Raw genomic sequence first — 10593 nt, forward strand, 5'->3', positions numbered from 1 at the left:
TGTGTTTTAAACTCACCTCAATGCCCTCGGGCCAAAGCCCGATTGTGTGCCATTCATCACTCCAAAAGTGTCGAATGGCACTTTAGGAAGTCAATCACGCTTTTGAGTTTGGGTGCATTTTGGACTCTTTTTTTAAGGTTTTTTGAGTAAGGACTTGCACTTAGATGCGTTTTTAATCCGTATTCTAAAAATTAAACTCTTTTCTGGATAATTCAGGTCTTTTCAGCAACAATTATCTTGTAAATAAATACTCTAAAAAAAATCTTGATTATCCTCAATTTTGTTGTTATCTGATTATCCCCTTTATTCCCATGCAAACAATCCTATTTTTGACACTAACTATCAACCAATCATAGAATTATTTAATTAATTTTAATTGTTTAACCAATCAAAATTAATTGAAATTAATCATGCGTGGTTGACTCTACCTGTGATGCCCCAATTTGATTGATTGTGTGATGTGTATGGGTGTGTGATGAGTCCCACATCGGGTATTTATTGGGTTGAACTGGGCTTTATTAACAACTATAAGGAGCCTCAATTGTGACTAGTCCTTTTGAGGTATAGCGCAGATGTGGCTAGCGCTTTTCCTTGGGTCGTTATATATGGTATCAAAGCCAGGTTGGTAATTCCGTGTGGGCTTAGAGACATTACTCCACAAAGTGGGCCCTAACGAGGACGTTAGGGATTTAAGTGGGGGAGATTATGATGCCCCAATTTGATTGATTGTGTGATGTGTGTGGGTGTGTGATGAGTCCCACATCGGATATTTACTGGGTTGAACTGGGCTTTATTAACAACTACAAGGAGTCTCAATTGTGACTAGTCCTTTTGAGGTATAGCGCAGATGTGGCTAGCGCTTTTCCTTGGGTCGTTCTATAGCCTTCAATCAAATTGGGCCCTAACAAGGACGTTTGGGATTTAAGTGGGGGAGATTGTGATGCCCCAATTTGATTGATTGTGTGATGTGTGTGGGTGTGTGATGAGTCCCACATCGGGTATTTACTGGGTTGAACTGAGCTTTATTAACAACTACAAGGAGTCTCAATTGTGACTAGTCCTTTTGAGGTATAGCGCAGATGTGGCTAGAGCTTTTCCTTGGGTCGTTATACTACCTAGACACAATGCATGCTAACCATGCAAACATGATCCTGCGATATCTTCCGATTCGATGGTCCGATTTGGAAATTGGGCATACCGTCATGTCCATTAGAATCTTGAGATCATTTTTATGATATGCAATGAAAAAATTAATGCATGTAATACAATCATGAATTTTGGGTACATGAATGGTCATTCCAGTCATCTTTCTTGATTAAATCATGGGTGCAAAATCGAGTGTCTACAGAATGCCCCTCATTGACAGAGTTTGGAAAGTGAATGTCAATGTAAAACAAAGATATTGATTTAAGCGGCTATGATTTAATTGAGGTTGAATTTTCAAATATTACCTAGCTCTCGAACCTAAAATCTGGGAACATAGAACTAATGCTTTACCTTTTGAAAAAAATGAAAATTGCAAATGCTTGACCTACTTGATAGCTGATGAATCTTGAAATGATTCTTGATAATTGAGGTGATCGAGAGGCTTTTCTATCTCAATATGAATGTGGATGGTAACCAAAGGGCTTTTCTACCTCAAAATTGGAAATGTGGTGACTAAGGGGCTTTTCAACCTTGATCTTGAAGAAAGGTAACCAAGGGGCTTTTCAACCTCGAAGTAGGAGCTGTGGCGACCAAAGGGATTTTTAACCTTGATCTTGAAGAAAGGTAACCAAGGGCCTTTTCAACCTTGGAACCGAAGCTGTGGCGACCATAGGGCTTTTCAACCTCGATCTTGAAGAAAGGGAACCAAGGGGCTTTTCGACCTTGGAATTGGAGCTATGGTGACCAAGGGGCTTTTCAACCTCGATCTTGATGAAAGGTAACCAAGGGGCTTTTCAACCTCGGAACTAGAGCTGTGGTGACCAAGGGGCTTTTCAACCTCGATCTAAGCTATGATGACCAAGGGGCTTTTTAACCTTGGTATTGAATTGTGGTGACCAAGGTGCTTTTCAACCTCAATCTTGATGAAAGGTAACCAAGGAGCTTTTCAACCTTGGAACTGGAGCTATGGTGATCAAGGGGCTTTTCAACCTCAATCTTGACAAAAGGGAACCAAGGGGCTTTTCAACCTTGATCTAAGCTGCTGGAATGTCAATCAAAGGGCTTTTCAACTTTGATCTGAGTGTTACCTGCAAAAAGTCAAAATTTGGGATTAGACTTTAAATGATGAGGGCTTTGTTGCTCCATTGTGATTTTCCTTTGTACCTTCTTGATTTGAAATATATATATATTCCATTAGCAAGAAAACCTTGATGGATTTTTGTGGTTCCTTGAAAAATATTTTTTTCTCTTCGAAACTTGAAACTTGGAATTTGAGATTTTGACTCTTGAAATTTGAGACTTTGAAACTTTGCATCTTGCAATTTTGAAACTTGAGATTTTGAAAATTTGCAATTTGAAATTTTTGAAAATAGAGATTTGAGAATTTGCAACTTGAAATTTTGAGATTGAATTTGAAATTTAGAATGTGGAATTTTAAACTCGGGATTGAAAATTTGGGATTTGGGATTTCAAAATTTGGGATTTGAAAGTGAATCTTTTATTCTTAATCCACTTTGAGAATTTTTTCTTTTTTCTTTTTTGAAATTGTTATCCTTGTCTTTTCATGATTTTTTTTTTTAGACGAAAAGAAGAAAAAGAAAAGAATTTTTTTTGGGAGTAGATTGAGTCAACTCAGTCAAACTGAGTTGACTCAACAACTTGTTGAGTTTAAGTGTGGGTGCCTAAATTTTGGCCCCCCATTTGTCTTGTCTCTCTCTTTTTTTTCTTTTTTTTTTTTGCTTTTGCTTCCTCCTTTGTCCTTTCTTCCACCATTAACACTATTCACCCCCATCTTCACCTTGATGTTTCTTCTTCACCTCACCATTTCTTCTCCAAAAAATACTTTTCTAAGCTTCTCAACCTTCCTTCACTCATCTCCCTCAATATTTTTTTAGATCCTTGTGTTCTTGACCACTTTTGCTACACACCCATTTTTGTGAAACCCATTTTCAAACCCATCTTTTCTTTGCACCAAAATGTCATCTTCTTCCAATGGACCCTCTTTTCTTAACTTCTCATGGAAAGAAATATCATCCATCATTTGAATGGAATAATGAGGAGGGTCTCCTTCAAGACCCAAAGACCCACGCTCCACATTCCCACATGGACTTCAAGGTGTGTTTTTCTTTGGTTTCTTTGTTTGGAAAAATTTTGTTTCCATGCTCCATTGAAAGTTTGATCATGAGAAATTGTCATTTTGTTGTGTGCTCTAGTTGGAATTTGGGGCATTGTATGATTGTTCATGTTGTAATCTTGGCTTTGGAGCATTTTTGAAGTGTTGCATTTATTTTTTTTTTGGGTTATGGTGTAATTTGGACAATGTTGGTAGCTCATGGAATTTTGGCCATGTTGGTAATTTGTGATATTGTTGGATGAATTTTGGCTTGGATTTTGGGGACATTGACATTGTGAAAAATTTGTGTTGTAGGCTTGTATGAATATATTCATGAACATGGCAAAATTTTGTGGGTATGAGTATGGAAAATTTGTGGGTATGGACAATTTTTGTGGATATGGAAGAAATTTATGGGCATGAAATTTTGGCTATGGAAAAATTTTATTGGGTATGTGATGTCAAATCATGGAGAAATTTTTTGTGGTTATGATTTTGGACAAGTAGGGATTTTTTCGTTGTGATTTTGGACATGTAGGAATTTTTTATGGGCATTTTGGAGATGGAGGAGAATTTTTTACAGTTATTTTGGACTTGGACATGTAGGAATTTTTGATGGTCATTTTGGACATGTAGGAAAATTTTTGACGGTCATTTTGGATATGGGAATTTTATTGTTGTTGGTCATGGTAAAATTTTGGTGGGACATCGATTTTTTTAGACGTATGATTTTTGTTCATGGGAAGTTTTTGTTGGTATGGAATAATATTTTCGTTGGCATGAGAATTTTTGGCATCCTGATGATGGGCTCTCAAGAGTTGAGGTAGCCTCCAAATGTTGAAGGGCATATGGGATGCATTGTCTCCAGATATCAGGAATATCATCAATGATGCAGGTTTTGGTACTTTCTTTGAGACTTTATTAAATCAAGAGACTCATGAGTACAAGGACCTTTAGTTACTCCTTGCCTTGTTAGAGCGCTTTTGGGACACCACGTGTACTTTCTATTTTCTAGGCATTGGTGAGGTGATATTGACACCTTACGACTTCTCTGTCATCACTGGCTTAAGGTTGGGTGGTGAAAGAATCCGGGTCAATGACTCCTTTACTCCAAAGGAAATTACGAAACTTCTAGGTGAAGTGCCTTCCAAAATGAGGAGTAAAAATGTCCCTTTGATGTGGCTATATGAGAACATTACAAAATGTGATACTATGGCAATGGATACACGCATGTTCATGCTTCTCTTCATCGAGACTTTCTTGTTCTTAGATTTAGGCAGTACAGTGAACCTGCGCTATTTGTGGAGCTTGAGAAATATTAAGCAAATCAAAAATTATGACTAGGGTGGTATGGCTTATGCTACCCTTTTACACTTCGTGACTAAACTTTTCAAGTGTAGTCTCTCAAGTTTGGGTGGTGCTCCATTTGTCTGGCAGGTGAGGTTTGGAATTTTTGGCTACGTGTGGGTTTTGGAAAGTTATTTTGGCTGTGTGGGTTTTGGAAAGTTATTTTGGCTATGCTGTAATGGTGTTGTGATTTTATTTTTTTTTTATTTTTTTAGGTTTGGATGTATGAGTACTTTAGAGTTGGTCCTCAAGTTCAGGAGGAGGTTAATGATATTTATCCTAGATTTCTCCGTTGGTTGCCCAAATACCATTTGTCAACGCCCTCCAAGCATTCTTTGGAGATTTGGCGTATGGTGATTAACAAATTTTATTGTTGATGATGTGAGTCCTTCCTTCCTTTTTTGTGGGGGTTTTTGGTGTTTGATGGTGGATTTTGGTGCTCGATTATGGTTTGGTCTTTTTTTTTTTTTTTTTTTTCATTCTGGGTTCTATTGTGATTTTTCAGATGTCTCCAAATCCTTGGGTTGGATGTGAGGAGTATGATGAGTGTGAGCGGGTTTTGGAGTTGAATAGCCGTCAGGTATTGTTTGAATGTGGGCATGGGAGATATTGGTATCTTGGTAATCAGGTGTTGCCTCAAGTTCAACATGTGTACCCTCCTACAACAATTTTGGTTCCTCCTTGTCCCTCTATCTGGTTGGCTGACCTTCTGTCTAATGTGGAGATTACTCGGGCTCGTGTTGGCCATGTTGTTTCAGGAGTACCGGGGACTTATTCTGAATTCATTCAAACCCATTTACAAGGTTGTTTGGCTAGAATTTCTATGACATCAGTATTTCCCTTCCCTTCTGAAGTCAAACTTTCATCTTGTATTTTCCATTTCCATATTTTTGCTTGGTGACAATACTTGCATGTTGGACTTTTCAGGCTCCATCTTCTAAAGGAGAAGAAAAGGGAAAGGGTGAGGAAGAGATTCCCTCTTCTCACCAAGTTGGTAGCTCTTCCATTTCTTTTATGGAGACTTATCTCCATTTTCCAGCATGGCAATATGAAGTGATGAATCTTGATGGAACATATAGTTCCATGCCTTTGGATAGGCTAGAGTACACACCAAATGTCCCTTGGCCCGATTTGGTGTGTTCTTAAATTTTTTAGTTCCTTGTCCTTATTTCTTCTTGGCTTGTTGGATGGCTCATGATTTGGTAGATGGAGGAAAGTATGCAAATGATTGGAGGTTTGCAATTGTTGGCTCGTACTTAGTCTTCCCAATATGTGATCAATGAGGCGAGCTAGGTATGCAATGATGCTTTCTGATGATGGTTTTTTGTTTTTTTTTTTAAATGAATGAGGCATGGTTGAATGCCCCTTGTTTGTGAATTGATGCATGATTTTTGAAAACCTTGATATTTGAGGAAAAGCTGATTTTTTTTTTTTTTTTTTAAATGGATGAGGCATGGTTGAATGCCCCTAGTTTTAGAAATGGATGCATGATTTTTGGAAATCTTGATTTTTTTTTTAATAGATGATGATGATGATCTCTTTTTTTTTTTTTTTTTTTGAAAATGAATGATGCATGGTCAAATGCCCCTAGTTTGAGACGTGTATTCATGAGCTTGGAAAAATCTTGATTTGGTCAATTTTTGACAATAATAATGCAAGTGATGATATTTTGAAAACAAATGAGTTAGGCATGTCTGAATGCCCCAATTTAACGGTCCTAAAAAAAATCCCTAAAAACGCAAAATTGCATGAATGAATGTTGGTGGGGTTGAGTGCCATTCGGCACTTGAGGAGTGCTGTTCAGTACTTTTAGAGTGCCGAATGGCACTTGGTCATAACACCATGCTTACGCCATGGTGGGCCGACTCCTCACAGTTTTTGGATGTGTGTTTTGCATTTTCGGATTTTTTGAAAAATATTTTCTTCGTGTGTGACCATGAAACACTTTCCTACTCGGCTAGAAACTCTTTGAAACCTATTTAAAACCTGATTAGGAACTGATGTAGCTTACATTAGTGGTCTTTCCTGCAACAAATCTCTGCATCAAGGTTAGCAAAACACAATAATCACAAGCAAAAGTCATCTATGGCAAACAAAATTTTTTTTTCTCATTCAACAATTCATGATATCAATAGATGGGTTGGTAGCTTTGATTTCAGTACCAAGACCAATTTTATAGCCTATAATCTAGAGGGAATTAAGGCTTTGAGGAATGTCAAAATCAAGTGCGACTACCTTTGTGTTGCTGTGAAATTCTAGGATCCTAAAGATCACATGTTCCAGTTTAAAACTGCTGAACTTTGTCCCACAATTGAAGAATTTTCTACTATTCTGCGCTATGATCCAAGCAAGAAATCCGTAGTAGTTTCCTGTGATCTCAGGCATAGGGAATCTTTGCTGATGCTCTTGGTCTTCCTACTTCCATTACCAATAGTATGGTTGAAGGACATATGGTGAATCTTCATGCAATTCTTTCAAGGCTAATTAACAAAAGCACTTACAAAGTGATCGACAATATGCATAAAATTTTTGGCTTGGCCCTATGCTTTGTGGGAGAATTTTTTCTTTGTTCTGGAAGGCACGGTTTTACAAATGCTCGAACCATAAGTGTTGTGAATCAAATTAAGGATGGTGATAATCCTGTTTCTCTAATCTTGGTAGAAACTCTTCTAGGACTAGACGTTGTATTTCATGGTGGAGAGTCTCAAAACTTTCTTGGGAGTCCCTTGGCTTTACAAATATGGCTGATGGAACGACTGGATATGATTACTAGGCCTACAACTGGTAATTATGGTCCTAGCGGTTTGCTTAGCAGGATTGTCATAAAAACTGAGTGCCAAACTGAGAGTGATTGGGTGAAGTTTTTGAACAAGAAATCCAGTGCCTCAATTTGATGGAACTGTTATTAGTGGAAATGCCCACCCCCTTTACTGTGGTCTTCAGGATCAGATCGCATCTTCATTGTTGGATTACAGAGGGCCACTTTCTATAAGGCGGGTATTCCTTGCTCCTATGGACACATATCCTACTTCTATAAGGAACATGTTGTTAGGCTTGGAGATGGCTAACCGAGTGGATCAGTCTTTTGTCAAGGTCATAGGATAACTACAGAATACTCTAACTGGTTGGTGGACAAGATTGCTAACAAGGAAGCTGACATGGTTTCTATGAGAAAGTAGTTTCTTAGAGACAATCGGGAAAGACATGATGATGACAACTACAAATTTAAAAGGAGGGACAAAAGTGACAAAGTGTCTAGCATAGAAGAAATCAATGATCAACCAAAAGAGAAAACACTGAAGACAAAATGACCTTCTTATTTTTGGCTTTAAACATGTTTATTTTAAAAGTCGATGTGAAACTCTTATGTTTAGGAATTATTTAGGACTTGCAGGTTAAGGGTTTTGTTTAAGGTGTAGGTTTTTTGGGGTTTGGTTTTTTTTTTATTTTTTTATATGGTTTGGTTTAGGGTTTGGGTTCTTGAGGTTTGGTTTGGTTTTGGGTTTGGTTTTTTTAGGGTTTCGTTTTTTGGATTTTGTGTAATGAAATGGTTTAATGGAATGGTAGAATTTTTGAAAATTTTGTTTAATGGGCAAATGGTGGTTTTGGGAATGTTGTGACCGAACCAACACATGGCTGCCTACATACCCTCTTTGTAGAAGGATCAGGTCATCACGTAGTTCATTGATTTTCTTTTATTTGCCTTAACTTTTGCCTTGGCTGCCCTTTCGGGTTTTCAACCTAGCAGGCTCTCTCACTCTTTTTTATTTTTTATTTTTTATTTATTAAGCCTAGGAAGGGAAATGACATAATTTACAACCACTTCAGACGTGGTACTTTGAGACTACCACCTTAGACGTGGTATTTCTTCAATTAATCCATGTTGGTTGGCTTAGTGAATGGGTATGCATCTAAATCCATCAACCTTACTACTCCCTTTGAGTATATCTGCTTGATAACGTATGGACTTGCCCAATTTTGCTTGAACTTCCTGTTTGCATCTTGAACCGGGGCTCGGATCTCTTTTAACACTAAATCCCCTAACTTCAAATCTCTAGTTCTACACTAAATCCCCCAACTTCAAATCTCTAGTTCTTACTTTCTTGTCAAAAGCTTTCCTAAGCCTCCTTTGGTAACCTTGAATATGATACAAGGTTTTGAGTCTCTTTTCATCCAGCATGCATAACTAGTCATACCTACTCTACAACCAATCTGCTTTAGGGATTTCACTTTCCAATACTATCCTTAGTGAACGAACACCCATTTCAATCGGAAGGACTACTTCCATCCCATACACCAATGAATAAGGAGTGGCTCTTGTGGAAGATCGAATTGATATTCTATACCCCAAAGTGCATAGGGCAATTGTAGGTGTCAGTCCTTGTAATTTTTTGTGCTCTTCTTCAAGAATCACCCTATATTTTTATTAGCAGTCTCAACTGCTCCATTAGTCTGAGGACGGTAAGGTGAAGACTTAGTGGTGTTGAATGTTGAATTGTCATAACAACTTCTCTGTTTCTCCCTTAAAATGCAGCCCATTGTCAGAGATAATCATATGAACCTCTTCAAGTATCTGTTGTGCTTCCTTAGTAGTTACATAAAGGAGATGAATTCCATCATATGATCTTTTATAAAGCCTTTCACCACAAATAATGTAATTAGTAGACAACCTCCTGATGGTCATTTGGTCATTTTTGTCTGCAGATGGTGGGTATGTCCTATCCTTGAGGTATTGTAAGATGTCTAAATACCATTCACCTTCACCATTCTTTTCCTCACCCTCTTCTATTAACATACAATAGGCTGGTTCTTTTTTCTGTTCCACCACTATTAGCCTAGCTTCATCTTTCTTAGGTCCATCCATCATGGATGCCATGGTTGCTAAAGCATTTGCAATCTGATTCTGCATCCTTGGCACATATTGATATTGGATCTTACTGAATTTTGAGACCCACCTCTGAAGACATTCATGATAAGGCATCAACCTTTCTTCTTTGATCTTCCATTTATTTTGAATTTAGGAGATGATCAAGGCTGAGTCTCCATACACCTCCAACTCTTTCACCCCTAGGCCTAGGGTTGCTTGTAGTCATATGATACAAGCTTTATATTCAATGGTGCTGTTGGTGGTAGGAAAGTTAAGCCTACCAGAAAATGGGATGTGTGTCCCTTTTGGAGAAATTAAGAGAACTCCAATTCCACTTCCATTTTGATTTGTTGCTCCATCGAAGTACATCTTCTATGATTCTACTTCAATCCCCATGATATCTTCATTTGAAATGTCTCCTTGGATTTTTTCAGCCTCTTCTAGTGAACAATGGGCTAAGTGATTAGCAATTACTCTCCCCTTTACAAATTTCTGAGTCACATACTTAATATCGAATTTTGACAAAAGCAAGACCCATTTGGTTGTCTTCCCATCTTGCACAAGCTTTTCCACTAAGTATTTCAAAGGATCCATTCTTGCAATCAACAAAACCTTGTAGGCAAGCATATAATGTCTGAGTTTGCGAGTTGCCCATACAAGTGCTACGCATAGTGGTGTATACTTTTCTTCATAAGGCAACATCTTCATGCTGCTGTAGTAGATTGCATTCTCTTTTCTAGTCGCCTCTAAGTATTGAGCAAGTAAAGCCCCCATTGCTATATCTATAGTGGTGAGATACAACAACAATGGCTTTTCAAGTACCAGTGAGACGAGTATTGGTGGTTTCATCAGGTAATTCTTAATCTTCTTAAAGGCTTCTTAGTATTGTTCATTCCACACTGTAGTAACTTCCTTCTTGAGTAGTTGGAAGATTGGTTCACCTGTCATGGTGAGCTAAGCTATGAACCTGTTGATCTACTGTATCCTCCCCAAAAATCCTCGGATCTCCTTCTCAGTTTTTGGAGGCTTCATCTTTACAATGATCTTGATTTTGTTGGGATCAACTTCTATTCCCCTTTGGCTTACAATAAACCCTAATAGCTTTTCAGATGTGACCCCG

General features: G+C 37.9%; 1 protein-coding gene across 1 annotated transcript; it reads right to left on the reverse strand.

Annotated features, from left to right (window-relative positions):
• Window positions 1-9104: 9104 nt before the first annotated feature.
• On the reverse strand, window positions 9105-9482 carry LOC115970336. The gene has a single exon (XM_031089983.1). The coding sequence runs from the start codon at window positions 9480-9482 to the stop codon at window positions 9105-9107; it is 378 nt and encodes a 125-aa protein (XP_030945843.1).
• Window positions 9483-10593: the final 1111 nt, after the last annotated feature.

Source organism: Quercus lobata, chromosome 12 (genome assembly GCF_001633185.2).
Source record: "Quercus lobata isolate SW786 chromosome 12, ValleyOak3.0 Primary Assembly, whole genome shotgun sequence".
NCBI lineage: Eukaryota > Viridiplantae > Streptophyta > Magnoliopsida > Fagales > Fagaceae > Quercus > Quercus lobata.

What these genes read in the sequence shown, in the direction of transcription:
- LOC115970336 (XM_031089983.1), bottom strand. Translation starts at nt 9,482, where the DNA reads ATGGCATCCATGATGGATGGACCTAAGAAAGATGAAGCTAGGCTAATA.